Consider the following 17814-nt stretch of genomic DNA (forward strand, 5'->3'; position numbering starts at 1 on the left):
AACCAGGTATGAACCAACACAACTTCTTTCTCCACCTTCCTCCACCTCCAATACATACCTTCAGTCATCTCAACTCCTACAATTTGGTCTCAGGGAAAGAAAAGTCTCTACTTTGCCAAAGCTTATTCATTCATTTTTGACCATGATACCACCCTGCCTGCCTCTTCTGGCCCAATGAAACAATGAACTCATCTCTCTGCATTATCTTTGGTCTCTCTCTCTCCTCTAGAACCTTCTCTACTGCTTTATTTACACTTCCTCATCCTCAAGCTACTTTCCTGTTCTCTTCTGCTAATGGGGAAGATAAACAAGGCACTTGTATCAGACACTGAGAATGTATCAGTGGACAAAACAAACTTCCTACCCTCATACAGCTTCTATTGTTTTACTAGAGCTATAAAACAAACAAAATAAGCAATTAAATAGTTTATTAGAAAAGAAGTCATGGAGAGGAAAAGAGAATGAGGGTGAGAGAATCAGAATGCAGGACAGCAATAATAAACAGCATTATCAGAATAGGTGTAACTGAGAAGACATTTAAAGAAAAATCCAAAGAAGAACCATGTGGATATGCAGAGAAAGAAACTTCTGTGCAAAGGAATCTGTGAATGCAGAGGACCCAAGGAGGGAATTTGCCTGGCAAATCTGAGGAAGAGTCGAAGGACAGTGTGGCTGCAGTGAAGTGAAAGAGGAGAGATTAGGAGAAAATGAAGTCAGAGGGAAACAGGATGTCAGATGGTTTAGAACTTGTGAAACTTCATGAGACCTCTTAATTTTATTCAGGGAAACAGGGTTTTGAGCAGTGAAATGACATGATCTGATTTTCATTTTAAAATAATGACAGTCACTCAGGTGGTTCTATCATAAACAGATGGGTGATGATGAATTGAATGATGAATGAAATGAATGAATTGATGATGGGTGAATTGAAGAAATCCAGATGGGAAATAATGGTGATGGAAAACAGTCTGGTGACCGGCAGGACTGATGGTGGTCAGTAGGTGGAGGATTTGCTGGGAGATAGAACTAGGATGCAGAATGCAAAGGAAGGAAGCCAAAGATGACTCTGAGGTTTGGGGTCTGAGTTATTAACCGACAGGACAGGAGGACTTAGGCAGGCAGGTCAGGAGGAGGGGGTAGTGATGGTCAACAGTCCATTTTTGGACATATCCATCCAGTATGTGATATCTATAGCAAAAAATGGAAAATGTCAAATAAACCAGTATTAGAGTCTGGGTTCTGAGAAACTACCACTTTTCTGTCAAATTTTAACTTTCTTTCAATTGTCCAAACTTGCTACCTGTCCTTCATGTTCAAACTTGAATACTAAGAATTGAATAATCTTGAACCAAATAACATAGCTTCTTCCATTATTTTATGGAAATTTTTTGAAAGGTCACTAAAGTCCTCCTACTTAACCAAAGTCACAGGTTCCTTTAGTCTGTATTATACTGACTTTTCTGTGGCAGCTGGAATCTCATGTTACAAAAGCAGAGACTGCATTCACATGGTTTAAGGAACATGCCCAAGGTAACCAGGCCGCATGGCAGCTGCCCATCAACTTCACTGTGAGGTGTGCCCAGCGTCTCAGTGTATACAACTGCAAATTTCAGCTAAATTCCTCTTCCCAAATTCCAACAGGCTCTTCTGCTTGTTGTTGTATTAGTATCCATTGTCTGGCCCAATGAAAATTATTTAAATTAATCCTTTTGGGATGAACATATACCCAATACTATACGTAAAACAGATAACAATGATGTACTACATAGCAAGGGAACTGTACCCAATATTTTGTGATAACCTATAAAGGAGAATCTCAAAAAGAATATGTTTATGTATAACTGAATCACTGTGCTATGCTATACACTTGAAACTAACACAACATTGTAAATCAATTACATTTTAATTAAAAAAAAGAAACATCTCTCCCTCCACACACAAAAAAATAATAATAAAAAATTCTTCATTTCTCCTTGAGCGCTGAATCCAATCAACAAACTCTTTTAATCCAATTTACTGACAAACTCAATTAATTTCTCCCCTAAAACATCTTCTCATGTATCATTCGCTCTCTATGATGACTTTCATGAATCTTATCATTCTTCTCCCACATGGATAGAATCAAATTGTGATATCTAATTATTACTGCCTGCTCTCATTTTTATGAGAGCAGATGTTTTCCATATTACTACCAACATATTTTTCCAAAACAGGTTTGATTATACTCAGTCCCTTCTTTCAAATTTCCAGCGAATCGCCACTGTCTATGGAATAGGTGTCAACTTCTTAGTGTGGCAGTTAAAGATGTTTCAACTGGAACCTGCTCTACCTTCCATCTATATTAATCTCTGGCCACATCCCAGAAGCATCCTTTGATACAATAACACTGAATTCCTTAACCTGCAGCATTTTTCATGCCTTCAAATTTTTACTTTTTCACCTTCTGCATAGAATGCCTTCTCCAAGCAAATGTACCTTAAGATCTGCTGTTCAGGTTGTGAAAAATCAACCTAAATGTTACCTGCTCTTTCAGCTGCTCCTGATCCACACCATCCTACTTAGCTATTTTCTTGTTTATGTTTCCAGAGTACTCAGTACCTGCCACTCTTCTAGCACTTACCAGTATGTAGCACATTTCCAGCCTTTCAATCCCATTCACAAACTCACCTGTGAGTTCAATGATTACTGACTTGTATATAATTTGGCATATTTGTTCTGTGTAAGTCTAGTTTTATTGAATAATTTATTTATGATGACCAAAGAAAACCCCTTCTAGTTAATGATGTTACCCTAGTGACCTGAACAAGAATTACAGAATTTTCAAACATGGCAACATTTTTCTTAGAGAGTGATTTATATGATTAATATCAGTACTAATAAAGACGTGAATTCATTTAAGAAGTAAATGCTATTTCCTAATGGAAAATAACCCAAATACAATAACAGGAATGGATCATTCTTACCTTTATTCTTCCCAACTCAAACTGAAAAACATTGGGACTTGTAGCTTGCGCAAAAACTGCAGGGAATAACTTTGTGCTTGGCTCCACCTTAAATAAACAAGCAAATTCCATAATATTAGTAAGGGCAGAGACACAAAGAAAACACACTTTCTTCATAACACTTACAGGACACTTTCACAGAAAAAGACTTTTCCTTCCTCTCATATGGATATTCCCTTTCAATAACTGGAGTATTTCATTTCAGGACTGTGTGAACATTTTTGGAGAAATACACTGCTTACTCTGAAGGACTTGGGGCACAGTTATTATTCAAAGAGAAGTAAAAATACAGAATCAAGTCATTTGTGTCTTCATGTCTTATTTCTAATTTGCGCTTTTTTTTTTAAACTCTTTTTGGCCATACCACAGGGCCTGTGGGAACCTACTTTCCCAACCAGAGATCAAACTTGTGCCACTGTATTGGCAGCATGGAGTCTCAACCACTGGACCACCATGAAAGTGAAGTGAAGTTGCTCAGTCATGTCCGACTCTTTGCAACCCTATGGACTGTAGCCTACCAGGCTTCTCTGTCCATGGGATTTTCCAGGCAAGTGTACTAGAGTGGCTTGCCATTTCCTTCTCCAGGGGATCTTCCCATCCCAGGGATTGAACCCAGGTCTCCTGCATTGTAGGCAGACACTTTACCCTCTGAGCCAGCAGGGAGGACCACCATGAAGACCCGATAATTTCTAATTTACTTTTTGGTATTGCAAAATGTGTTTTCCTCTCTAACAAGGATAAAGATTTCTTCTCTGGAGGCACAAGGTCATCCCTGACCACACACCTGATAATAGGTGCTCAGTTCCTTGCCGTTGGCCGTGAAGGTGAGCAGCCCACTGGCGGCATCCACCACGCAGCCAATCTCCAGGCCGTTGTTGTTGCGTCCTTGCCCTGGGCTCAGGCTCTCACCCGCACACACCATATAGCAATTGCTGCGTTTGATGCTGAATTGTAAAAAGACATATTTATCTTTGTACAAGCAAAGACAGTGTGGTAAGCATGGATGTCTGGCAGACTAAACCTAAGTTATGCTGTGCAAGCAACAAGCTCATGCTGAAATGGGACAGGTGCACAATGGGCCCGATTCTGTGATTCTGAGCAAAATTCCACTGACTTCAGTGGACATTCTGAGTCAGGTCTTCCAGTCTCTCAATTTCACACCTAATGAAGACAGGTCAACTGGTAAGAAGCAAGGTTAAGAACTGACCTGTACCTTCCCTCCAAAAACTCAAACCAAACTGGACCTTTTTCTGAGGTTCAAAAAAGTTTAAGTATGTAATAATCATCCAAATTGGTAATTTTCATTCTCATAGTTTTTTATTTTAAACCACTTATTCTGAGATGAGAAGCATCCATTTCCAGACACTATAGAGCCCTAGGCCAATTCTACACGAGCCATCAATGACTCAACAGATGTAAACTTTGGCCAAGATTAAGCCCCTTTCTGGATAATTCCTGGTGATCTGTTATGAGAGATGGATCAGCTGGGATGTGCACCAGATCCGTGATGTTAACAATAAACCCCACCTGAGTTTCAAGCTCACCAAAACCTTTATCAGAGATGGTGGCAAACTTAGATGCTTTGAGTTTGCCACTACACAGTGCATGTGTGAATGAGGCTAGAGAAAAGGCCAAATGCAGGCAAGCAGTAAGAGGAGAGTAAACAGGTTGAGATAAAGTCAGTTTCTGAATAATCAAAAGTTGGCTGTGTTTCTATGCCCTTTTTACATAAGTTTCAACAACCTTCCTTAGCCTGTATTTCCTACACCAAAATCATCAATCAGATAACAGGGATCCCCAACCGCTGGGATCTAATGCCTAGGGATCTGAGGTGGATCTGATGCAATAATAATAGAAAATGCACAAGTAAACATAATGTGTTTGAATCATTCCCAAACCATCCCCCTACCCCTGACCCGTGGTAAAATTATCTTCCATGAAACTGGTCCTTAGTGCCAAAAAGGTCTGGGGACCGCTGATGTTATCACAGCCCTATTCTGAGTTATCTCCTTTCATTGTCCCCATCTATGAAAATCAAAATATCCATCAGAATACGTCTGGAAACAGGTAGTTTGGGCCTCCCTATTGATGTACACAGTACTCTTCATTGGAGGATTTTTTGCTAAGTCCACTGTCTCGAGTGCTAAGTTCGCTGCGGTTCAAGTGTTACAACCTGAAGGCAGGAGAGGGAGCTTCCAGTCACCAAAAATAATGACACAGGTAGAAAAGAAGAGTTATATTCTAGGGGAAGAGAGGCTCTTTCTATGAGAGCTATCACTGCAGATCAGAGAGGATGCAGACACAACCGGCCAGGTCTCCTCTTGGCTTATTCTGCAAGGAAGAGAGCCTTCTTCACTTTTTTGAAGGTTTGGTTTGAGTTTCGTTTGCTTTACAAATGAGAAAGGATGGCACAGAAAGTGTAACTGACTTACCCAAAGCCACACAGCAAGTCAATGGCAAAGCTGAGGAAAGAATCCACTGCTCCTCAGTTGGAGTTCAAATGTGTCCATCCGGTCTAAACCACTAGCCCACACTCTCTTCACGTTTTTCTCCCCACCACCTAACCAGTTACCAAGATACAGACCAGACGACAGGCTAAATGCCTCACATTCACCTGTCTCTTAATTCCCGGAACGAAGGCTAAGTAATGGCAACCCAAGTTGCTAGCCATGTGCAATGTCTCCTGAAGGAACATGTGATTAGTACCCCCAAGACGCAATGCTCTTACTATATACGATTTTGCACTTGCAATATATTCAGATTCCTTACTGGCTTGTTTGAGTAACAAAAAGGATACTGACATTAATGGTTTGGTTATATTGTTCCTATAAATAGAATATTATTTTAGGTATAAAAATCCAAGAGAAAACGATGCCTAGGTTTATCCACATTTTTATTAGATATCATTTATGTAACAAAAAATGGAGGAAAAACCAACCAACCTTTCGTGCACCTTTCCTTTTTCATCTCCCAGAGTCACGGTCACTGTACGAACTCTGTCCAAGTCAAAGCCTGTATCGTACTGATGGAAATCAGATGTGATCCAGCCCACCCAGACATTGGCAGGTTCTTGTCCAGGAAAGATTCTCACTGAGTAATAGTACTGTCAAGATAGCAACACCAAGTATTGGCAAAGCAAAAAGAAATAAAACTTTGACTTTCAATGTCATTAAGTTGCCTAAGAAGGTATGTCTTTATTTAAAATCATTTGACCTATTTATAGCAACATCAATGCAACTAGAGATTATCGTACTAAGTGAAATAAGTCAGAAAGAAAAAGAAAAATACTTTATGATATCACTTATATGTGGAATCTAAAATATTACACAAATGAACCTATCCATGAAACAAAAACAGAAACTCAGACATAGAGAACAGACTGGTGCTTACCATGGGGGAGGGGGTTGGAAGAGGGATGGGTTGGGAGGTTGAGGTTAACAGACAGAAGCTTTTATACACAGAATGCATAAAAAACAAGGTCCTACTGTATAGCACAGGAAATTATATTCAATATCTTATAATAACCTAGAATGGAAAAGAATCTGAAAAATATAATATATATATGTATAACGGAATCACTTTGCTGTACATCTGAAATTAATAGAACATTGTAAATTAACTATACTTCAACAAAAAATAAAGTAATAGTATATTCAATTAAGCTATAAAAACAGCAACAAAACTCAAAGCTTAAAAGCAGGAAAAAAAAAAAAACACTTGGCCTAATTAAAATGACATAGGCACAAAGGACTGATGTGACAAAATAAGCAAAGTCTTGAAACAGAGATCCCAAATTATTTCAGAAGTAATGGGAAAAAGAGAAAAGACTATCATGAGCCAAGATGATCTGAACCTTTTTATTAAATATACTTTCAAGTATGAATGTATGGTGATGTATATGTATGTATGTATATATATATGCCTGTGTGTGTGTGTGTGTATACATATATATTATGTTTACATAATAAAATCATCAGTCCATTAGGCAGGTAAGCTTTGAATTCTTCAAGCTTATTCAAGAACACTAATCTATTCTAGAGTTTTCATACCTGTTTTAAACCTGTTTCATATTGTTTTATACCCTAAATATGCTTTGTTTTAGTGATATGTTGCTATCACTAACATAAGATCCTTAAAATCACTCCTTAAAATCACTTTGAAATAGTTCAGATCTAACATGTGAAAGTCAAGTTCAAACACGGGGAACTTTACAAGGGACACAGCTCCCGTATTTTTTTTTCTGTTTGGAGTTTTATGAGGAGTGTTTTAAAATATTTAAATGGCAGACAGCACAACTTGACGTCTAACAAAGTATGATAAATGGTCTTGTAGACACACCACTGAGATGAAGGAAACTACACAAGGTGATTGGAAAACTTAGGTGGCAAATTAAAATGTTACCAAGGAAGAGGATTGCAAAATTAGGACTGAGGGTGCCATTAGGTGCTATTTTTCTTTTTTTTTTCTTCATTTATTTTTATTAGTTGGAGGCTAATTACTTTACAATATTGTAGTGGGTTATGGGTGCTATTTTTCTTAAAGTAGCTTGCATAATATAGGGCATCCAGTCCCATCATTTCAGGCAAATAGAGAGGGAAAAGGTGGAAATGGTGGCAGATTGTATTTTCTTGGGCTCCAAAATCACTGCGGATGGGCACTGAAGCCATGAAATTAAAAGATGCTTGCTCCTTGGAAAGAAAGCTTTGACCAACTTAGACAGCATATTAAGAAGCAGAGACATCACTTTGCCAACAGAGTTCCGTATAGTCAAAGTTATGGTTTTTCCAGTAGTCATGTACAGATGTGAGAGCTGGACCATAAGTTCAATTATGATTGAACTTTGGCGGAGCATCAAAGAACTGATGCCTTCGAATTGTGGTGTTGGAGAAGACTCTGAGAGTCGAATGGACTGCAAGGAGATCAAACCAGTCAATCATAAAGGCAATCAACTCTGAATATTCATTGGAAGGACTGGTGGTGAAGCTGACGCTCCAATACTTTGGCCACCTGATGTGAAGAGCCGCCTCAGTGGAAAAGACCATGAGGCTGGGAGAAATCGAAAGTAAAAGGAAAAGAGGGTGGATGAGATGGTTAGAAAGTATCCCCAACACAATGGACACGAGTTTGAGCAAACTCAGGGAGATAGTGAAGGACAGGGAAACCTGCTGTGCTGCAGTCCATGGGGTCACAAAGAGTCAGACAGGACTTAGTGACAGAACAACAGCAACAACAATCACCTCAGAAAATACATGCCTTGCAACTTTCTGGCCCCTGAAACATAAGTGAGTAATTATTTTAAAAATACACTTGCACAATAGTGGGCCACCCTTGTGGCTCAAATGGTAAAGAATCAGCCTACAATGTAGGAGATCAGAGTTTGATCTGAATCAAAGCTAACTATTTGAAACACAAACCATGATCATTTGGCAAACGGAAATAAATGACGAAAGCAGCAACCTCATACCGTGGACGTTTGCATCAAGTAATCGTAGTCATCCCTCTCATCTGCAAGGACATCTTCAGTGAGTCTTGCAGAATGGCTGGTGCTATAATCTGGCTTTGTTCTTCGAAGCAAAAACCTGAAATATATTAGAGGATTAGGAATAAGCAACTTTAAAATGTTCTGCCTATCTCAAACATGAACGTATAATTAACTTGACTGTTTGACTGGTTGTCAAACAGTATGATTAACCCCCAAGAGGACATCTGACAATATCTGGAGATATTTTTGGTTATAACAACTGGTGGAGTGTGCCACTCGCTTCTAGTGGTGGAGGCCAGGGATACTGCTAACCACCCATCAATGCACAAGGCAGACTCTTACAATAAATAATTATATGACCTAGAGCACTGGCAATAGTGCTAAGGTAGAGAAATTTGCATTTATTGCAAGAAAGGATGCAAAAACAATTTGCCTTCTTCTCCATTAAAAACTACTATTTAAAATAAAACACTAAAAATATTATTTAGAATATAAAGACAGAATACTTCAACCAATGCTGTAAATGGAAACATCTTAAAAACTAACTCTTGGGAGAAAGTACTTACAATCATATATCTGAAGATAGCTTAATATCTAGAATATATAAAGAACTCCTACAAATCAGTAACAAAAAAGCAAATCACCCAATCAAAGGAAAAAAAAAAATGGCCAAGAAGTCGAATAGACATTTCTCTAAACATGATATACAAATAACCAATAAGAATATAAAAAGATGTTCAACATCACTGATCATCAGGGACATGGAAATGAAATCCACAGTGAGACATCACTTCACACCGTTTAGGATGGCTACTAGCAAAGAAACCAGAAACAATGGTTGACAAGGATATGGAGGAATTGAGACCCTTGTGCAGTGGTGACGGAATTGTAAAATGGTACAACTACCATGGAGTACAATAATCTTTTTCCTTAAGAATGTAAATACAGCACCACCAGGCATCCCACTTTTGACTATATATCCAAAAGAACGGAAAGTAAGGTCGTGAAAAGCTATTTGCACATCCATGTTCATAACAGCATGAATCACAATCACCAAGAGGTGGAATCACTCTAAATGGCCATCTGTGGATGAACGGATGAACAAAATGTGGTGCATATACACACACTGTATGTATATACACACACTGTATGTCGTTCAGCCTTAAAAAGGAAGTGAATTCTGACCTATGCTGCAACACACACGACCCTTGAGGACAATATGCTACATAAGTCAGTCACAGAAAGACAAAAACTGTGTGACTTCGTTTATATGAGGTATCTAAAGCAGTCAAATTTATAGAAACAAAAAGTGGAGATGAGCAGGGGCTGGCACAGGTTGGAAGGGAACGCTGTTACATGGGTGTAGAGTTTCAGTTTTGCAAACTAAAAATGTTCCAGAGATCTGTTTCACAACAATGTGAATACACTTAGCTCTACTGAACTGTACACTTTAAAAAGGGTTATGATGGCAAATTTTAGTTTTGTCACAATAAAAAAAAATCATAGGAAAAGTAACTCTTGAGATACGTTGTTAGTGCTAACAAATCAGAGGGCAAGCAGGCTGCTTTATTCCTCTGTGGAATCCTTGGCACATAGAGAAGGAAGAAGAGGTAGAACAAACTGACTTTGGACATGCCTTACCCTCTACTGCCCTCTCCTGTGACACCACATAATAACTACATATTTAAAATAATTTACAAAATTAAAATTACAAAAAATTTAAAAATCATTTTGCATATATCAATGACCTCTGTTTCAGACGAGAGGGTTTTTCCTGAGCATAATCTTTGTGGTTATTAAACTCTGGTTTTGTAGCCTCTTTGTCTTTGTCTCCTCGATCTGGCACCAGATGGCCGTGAGCTGTCTTCATGAGAACCTCAAAGTCCGAATCCACATCATAATCCTCCAGATCATTCTTGGGCCCAAAGAGGCCGGTGCCAGGGATCCCTCCAGCTGCAGTCTTGGAGAAGACCTCTGCACACTCTATGGGCATGCTCAGACGATAAAACATGATATCCGTGCTGCTGTTCTGAGAACCAAAGGACTTCTGAGTGACCTTTAAACATGGGGAACTGTCGATGGTGCCATCTATTCTGGTTACCTAGCAAATGAAGAGACAATCATTCAGATGCTCAGGACTGTTGACTTCCTGATTCCAAAACCCCTTTAAAAGTGCATCACACCTTTAAAACCCCAGACATGGCCCACTCGTGGCATGATTTTATAAATGAGATCATTAAACATAGGGATGGTTGTATAAGCATATGCTCACAGTTCTGCTTCTAACTCAGAAGACAATCTGGGAGATTCACATTACAACTGTATATACTCAGATTGAGCCTGCCATTGCCTATATATATATATATTAAAAAAATAATTACATACAGTTGACCCTTGAACAAGGAAGGTTTGAACTGCTTGGATCCACTAAGATGTGGATATTTTCAAGGGGAAACACTACCATGGACACTACATAATCCATGGTTGGTTGAATCCGCAGAAGCAGAGGGCCAACTATAAATTATATGCAAGTTAACCACCAAGTTGTTCCAGGGTCAACCATAGTTAATCAGTCTAATCAGCCTCTCACACAGTACCTAAAATCAGAGGGAATTCTATCCTTAGATTCCCCTATAATGGAACACATTAGAAGCATCATTTTAAGTAAATGACAGTAATTGTCTAAGTAGGAACTTCCACTCCTGGTTTTGGCCAATGGTCCAAGTGTTAAAAAAAAGCAAACCTCAATATGTTCATGGTTTGATGGAACTTGGAGAAATTGAGGAAGCCTCTTGCTCAGCCACATGGTAATATCCCTATTTGTGTTAACGGCAAATGGCTCATAGCCCTCTTGTAAGCCACAGATGGTGAAATATTTCAAGGTGCTGACATCCTTTCCAAAGTTCATCCTGCCCACTTGAGCCACTCCAAGGCTACACACAGGTATGAATCCTAGGAAGAAAAAATACATATCAAACATTTTAAGATCATTCACATAAAATCCTTTTAGTATGGAATTACCAAAAGTATCACTCCAGAACTCTTACCTTAGTGAGAGCTGTCACCCCAAGGCAAAAACAACAGTAGAGTAAAGAAACCATGGACACTATTTCTTTTTTCTTTTAATTGGAGGCTAATTACTTTACAATATTGTGGTGGGTTTTGTCATATATTCACACGAATTGCCCATGGGTGTACATGTATTTCCTATCCTGAACCCCCCTCCCCATCCCATCCCTCAGGGTCATCCCAGTGCACCAGCCCTGAGCACTTGTCTCATACATCGAACCTGGACAGGTGATCTATTTCACATATGATAATATACATGTTTCAATGCTATCCTCTCAGATCATCCCACCCTCTCCTTCTCCCACAGAATTCAAAAGTCTGTTCTTTACGTCTGTGTCTCCTTTGCTGTCTTGCACATAGGGTCTTAAATGTGAGGATCAGAAGACCAGTATTTGCCATTGGCATTGTAATTCAGTAAATATGGGCTCTAGGTAAGTGCCTTCTTTCATCTTAAACAACTTCTGCAAAATGAAATAATGGCTAAGCACCCCCAAGTCCTCCAGGAATCATAGCGAGCACAGTCCCCACCCCACAGTCTCCTAGTTCCAAGGTGCACAGGAAAAATGAGAAAGAACTGCCAAATTGTGCTGCTACTGAGCCTGAAATGTGTAAACACAAAACACAACTAAGTTATGGATTTCTTTACATGCAATGCAACGGAAAAAAAAAAGGTTGGAGACAACATTTTTAAAGGTTTTCATTCACTGATAGCTGCTTTTGACCTTTGAAGAGAATTTTGTCTGCTTTTTTCCTAGAGTTTCCTAGATCTAAGCATCAAAAATACACATATAAATAAAAATTTTGAAGTAGTTGCTAAAATCCTACTGAAACTCCTTCATCTGTCCCATTTCCTTCAATATCACTGTCAGTATAGCTAAAGAAGGATAATGCAAAATTAACATAAATAAGATATGAAATCAAAAAGTAAGTTAAAAGTTAACAAGAAAATAAATCAAAAGCAACAGCAATGAGAAATGAAGAAACAAACATTTTAATGTGTGTCAGGGTTAATCTTTCCACTATTAAATAAAGAAGGGAAACCACATTAATTATGTTAATTTTTAAAATTCTTTGGAATTAGCTGCCTGGTAAGGGGATGAGATGATGTATTTCACAAGATGCAGCATTTATGTACTTTTAAAAACCTCAGATATGCAGATGACACCACCCTTATGGCAGAAAGCAAAGAAGAACTAAAGAGCCTCTTGATGAAAGTGAAAGAGCAGAGTGAAAAAGTTGGCTTAAAGCTCAACATTCAGAAAACTAAGATCATGGCATCTGGTCCCATCACTTCATGGCAAATAAATGGGGAAACAGTGGAAAGAGTGGCTGACTTTATTTTTTGGGGCTCCAAAATCACTGCAGATGGTGACTGCAGCCATGAAATTAAAGGACATTTATTCCTTGGGAGAAAAGTTATGATCAACCTAGACAGCATATTAAAAAGCAGAGACATTACTTTGCCAACAAAGGTCCGTCTAGTCAAGACTATGGTTTTCCCAGTGGTCATGTATGGATGTGAGCATTGAACTATAAAGAAAGCTGAGTGCCGAAGAATTGATGCTTTTGATCTGTGGTGTTGGAGAAGACTCTTGAGAGTCCCTTGGACTGCAAGGATCCAACTAGTCCATCCTAAAGGAGATCATTCCTGGGTGTTCATTGGAAGGACTGATGTTGAAGCTGAAACTCCAATGCTTTGGCCACCTGTTGGGAGGAACTGACACATTTGAAAAGACCCTGATGCTGGGAAAGATTGAAGGCAGGAGGAGAAGGGGACGACAGAGGATGAGATGGTTGTATGGCATCACCAATTCACTGGACATGAGTTTGAGTAAACTCCGGGTGTTGGTGATGGACAGGGAGGCCTGGCGTGCTGCAGTTCATGGGGTCGCAAAGAGTCAGACATGACTGAGCAACTGAGCTGAACTGAATTTCTTTCTGTTATACTTTACATGAAATTTCAAATAGCCAGCACAATAAACAAGGTCAGTATTGGGATGCAGACTACAAACGAGAGCATCTAACTTGTAGATCAAAGAAGCAGAGGATCCGAAGAATAAAATACGAAATTTCTACCATTATGATTTCCACTCCTTTCCTTGCTGAAATTAGTGGCAGTGAAAGCATTATATTGGGCTTCCCAGGTTGCTTAGAGTAAAGAATCTTCCTGCCAGTGCAGGAGATGCAAGTTTGATTCCTGGGTCAGGAAGATCCCCTGGAGGAGGAAATGGCAACCCACTCCAGTATTTTTGCCTGGAGAATCCCATGGACAGAGGAGCCTGGCGGGCTACAGTCCAAGGGGTCGCAAGGAGCTGGACATGACTGAGCAAGCACAAAAGCAATGTATAACTCTCCAAACAGCACAAGACAATAGAAATAACACCTGATAATTCACAAGGATTTCACCCAGTGTGTATCACCAGTATATACTTAAATAAACAGTTGTATCACAGTGCTACCAACCAGGAAGCATGACCACATCCAGCTGGGTTCAAGGAAGTGTGAATAATGAGTTTCTAGTTTAAACTAAAAAAGCCACAGCTGTGTCTGTAGCTGTGCCAGTTCTTGATGATGTAGTCAATGAAATAAGCGTCCCCAGAGGAATAAAAAAAAAAAAAAAAAAAAATTGAATAAATACAATAGATCTGAAAGAGTTTAAACTACATGGGAACAAACTGGCAAGCCTAACATCCATTTGACATAAACTAGGGGATATCAAGATAGAAATAGCTCCTCTGATGCTAAACATTTGTTTCTTTCTAATCACTTTATGTGTAGATGGAGTTACTACCCTAAAAGTGAAGTTAATGAATACATAAAAATATCTGTATAGATAGTGGGTGTTCATTATATTAATATCTGAAGTTTTCTGTATGTCTGATATGTATGTAAACATTTGTATGTCTGATGTTTTCATCTAAAAAATCAAGTACTTATTGCTGTGTCCAAAGATTTATGTCCTAGACTGTTCACTATGACTATATTTAGAATCCTAGAATATTGGTTTGGACAATAAGTATGTTTTTCTTTTCCTTAAGATAGTATACTACTTAATTTTTGAAAATCTGTTTTACAAAGGTTCATTAATATTTAGGATATAGTCATAGTAAATATTATTTCAATAAAGAAAGATGTAACACATGGCTTACTTTTAAAGATGAAAAAACACCAGAAGGTTTTTTTAATCAAAAAAGTTTCAGAATTTTGGAAGTTTTAATACTTTTTTCTCTTTTTATGTTTCTCAATTACACAATTTTTAAATGAATACATATTTTATTATGAAAAAAAGTGATATTGTGTGTAAAAATATTCATTTAAGAAAATGGGATACAGAAATGTGGAAGAATGATGGGGATATAAGATGGTTCAAAAACATGTTCTTCAATTTACTGAAGTTCAAGTTCTCAATGCTAGTGAGTGTGTACTGAGCTCAGTACGAGAAATCCTGCTACCAAAATTATACTAGTGCAAGAGTGATGAAGAGTGATTTAGTAATATGCGTTACTAACTCTACCCAATATTCTATAATAACCTATATGGAAGAAGAATCCAAAAAGAATGAATATATGTATAACTGAATCATTTTGCGGTATACCTGAAACTATCATAATGTGTAAATCAACTATACTCCAGTAATTTTTTTAAAAAAGACACTTTCAACTATTTATTTCTTTATCCAAGTTTTTTGAGCAGCTACTGTGTGCCAGAAACCAGAAATGTTAAGTGACTAACACAGACCAGCTAAAAGGTTCTCACAGTCTAATATGACGGGGAGATTAGTGAAGAAGTGAAGCCAAAATAGCCTACTGACCCACTGAAAAAGCAGGAGTGACAAGGGGCCAGGCAGAGCAGAGAGATGAAGTCAGAAGATTTTGCAAAAGACCTACCATCTAGTAGAGGGCAGACAGGCAGTACTAGGAAATGACTAAACACAGAGTTTGGAATCCAATAGACCTGGATTCAAATTTCAGCTCCACTGCTTCTTGGCAAGTTACTTAAACTTTCCAAGCTTTAATCTTTGCTTCTGTAATATCTATGCAATACGGCTATGGTTTTAAAACCAAGATCCCATAGTACTTGATATGTATGTTCACTAAACTAATTTTAAATGGGGGGAAAAAAAGGTAAAAGAAACTAAATAGCCATAATAAGAGAATGGCTAATTATGATATACACACAAGATTAAATAGGTACAATCACTAAAAATCATGTTTAGGACTCAAAAAAATAAAATTGTAGAGGCAGATAAAACTACCCTGGCAACACTTAAAAACGGGTTATTCCAGGTGAAGCATATACAGGTGTTCACGGCACTATTTTTGCACTTCTCGAAAAGGCTGACATTTCTTAAAATACAAAATTAGAAAAATATCAGAAGTTATGCTTAAAATGTTTTTATGCCTTAGGACAATATTTATCAAATTAAGGTTGCAAAAGAAAATTATTTTTACACCTCAAACTTTTAAATGGGAGAAAACACATTAAAAATCAAATTTCTCTCTGGGTAGTGGAAACATAATTTTTAACCATTTTTATTATAATCCTTTATACAAATGTTTAAAATGTATTAATCTTATGAAAGATAAATGAATATAATTTTTCATCAGCTTATAGCAGTAGGTTTTTTTTTTTCTTTTTTGCTTTAGCATTTTGGTCTCCTTTAGGAGAATATATTTGTGAAAGTATATCCATAAGTAGAAATTATGCTATTTCTTTCACTTTTTAATTTAAATGAAGTAGAACCTAATAAAAATTAAATTGTATTCTGACCTCTTCAGAGGTCAGATCTCCTGGAGAAGGAAATACAACCCACCGCAGTATTCCTGCTGGGGAAATCCCGCGGAGGAAGGAGACTGGTGGCCACAGTCCATGGGGTCACAAAGAGCCAGGCATGACTTAGCCCCCCCCCCCCCCCCCCCCGCACAGCACAGCATGATAATAAAACAATGGTTATTTCTACAAACTATGTTTCTAAAATGACCATCTTACAGCAGGAGCGGCTAGATGACAATAGTATCGGAGCAAACAGAGTGGAGAAAAAGCACTTTTCAGCTGCCAGGCCTCGGTCACTTCCATTTGGTCAATGTCCTGCAAAGAAATGCTTACCGCACAGGGCTCCCTAATAGCAGCTAAATTCCGAGTGTTTATCTAACGCTTCATCTCAGTGACCATTAACAATCACTCACTGTGACAAGAATCATTATTATCTTTGCCCAGTGACTGAACTCCCATCTCAGTTTAAATCACAGCTAAGTGGTCAGAAAAGAACCCCTGGTGTGCCAGATCTCAGAGTCCACACTTTCAGCCAGGCCTATAAATTCCCAAAGAGTAGAGATTTTAGGTTTCACGGATCATATAGTCTGTCAAAATTACTCAAGCCTGAGTTGCACTGCAACTACAAATAATCTGTGAACCAAGGGGCATGGGTGTGTTTCAACAAAAGTTTACTCACAAAAACTGGATGTGGCCCTCAGGCCTTAGTCTACCAACCCCTGCTCTAAGTTTTCAGCATTCAAACACTGTATCCAGTCCCTCCATTTGGCAAATATCTAATGTACACTGACTACGTGCCAACCACTGTTCTAGGCACTGGAGATAGAGTTGTGAACAGAACAAAAAGGAGCCCCTGCCTTACCAAAGCTTACCTTTATGTAGAGAAGGCAGATACTAAGTAAAGAGTTATCAATATACATAATATAACGTCAGAAAGTCATAAAAGTTATCAAGACTGATGTCTCACCATAAATTACACAAGTTGATAAATGACCTCACTCTTAATAACTGTTCACAGTAAAAAATGATGGTTGAAGTTCAATTCTTTATTAATGTGAGGTGAGAGCTGAACTCAAAAATATTCCAACCCAATGAAACAGATTTCCACAAATTCACACACAGCTCCCTCAGAATAGGTAAAATATCAGTCCTACCTTCCTGTCCTCTGTGTTCTCCATCTTCTGTTCCAGTTACCTTAACTGACATCCTACAAATAACAAAGTCTGATGTATCTAAAGGAAGTTTTCTTCCTGGCGGTGCGTCTTAAATTAGTACACATGAGTCCGGTTGGTTACTTGGGCCTGTGCCAGACCCGCCCTAACAATGTGTAAATCTGTTAAAACAGTGGCTACAACTTATGGCTAAATTGCTTCCTCCAACAAAAGACAGATGGCTTCAGCAAATTTTAACTTTCTCCCTAGATGAGCCACCTCACTCCTGAGCAGAGGGGTGTGTTGGGAGCATGCAAGTCCAGCAAAGAAACTGGCA

The 17814-nt window shown here is 38.4% G+C and overlaps 1 protein-coding gene across 1 annotated transcript in view; it reads right to left on the reverse strand.

The window, feature by feature from the left end:
• Positions 1-17814, reverse strand: part of RYR2 (ryanodine receptor 2) — an 813831-nt gene that overhangs the window by 269758 nt on the left and 526259 nt on the right. The window contains exons 30-35 of the mRNA XM_065922240.1: positions 11228-11436; positions 10233-10585; positions 8467-8581; positions 5945-6105; positions 3787-3946; positions 2964-3050 (exon numbers count right to left, since the gene is read on the reverse strand). Of these exons, the coding sequence (XP_065778312.1) occupies positions 2964-3050; positions 3787-3946; positions 5945-6105; positions 8467-8581; positions 10233-10585; positions 11228-11436 (1085 nt within the window). The remainder of the gene's footprint in view (positions 1-2963; positions 3051-3786; positions 3947-5944; positions 6106-8466; positions 8582-10232; positions 10586-11227; positions 11437-17814) is intronic.

Source organism: Muntiacus reevesi, chromosome 2 (genome assembly GCF_963930625.1).
Source record: "Muntiacus reevesi chromosome 2, mMunRee1.1, whole genome shotgun sequence".
NCBI classification, from domain to species: Eukaryota; Metazoa; Chordata; class Mammalia; order Artiodactyla; family Cervidae; genus Muntiacus; species Muntiacus reevesi.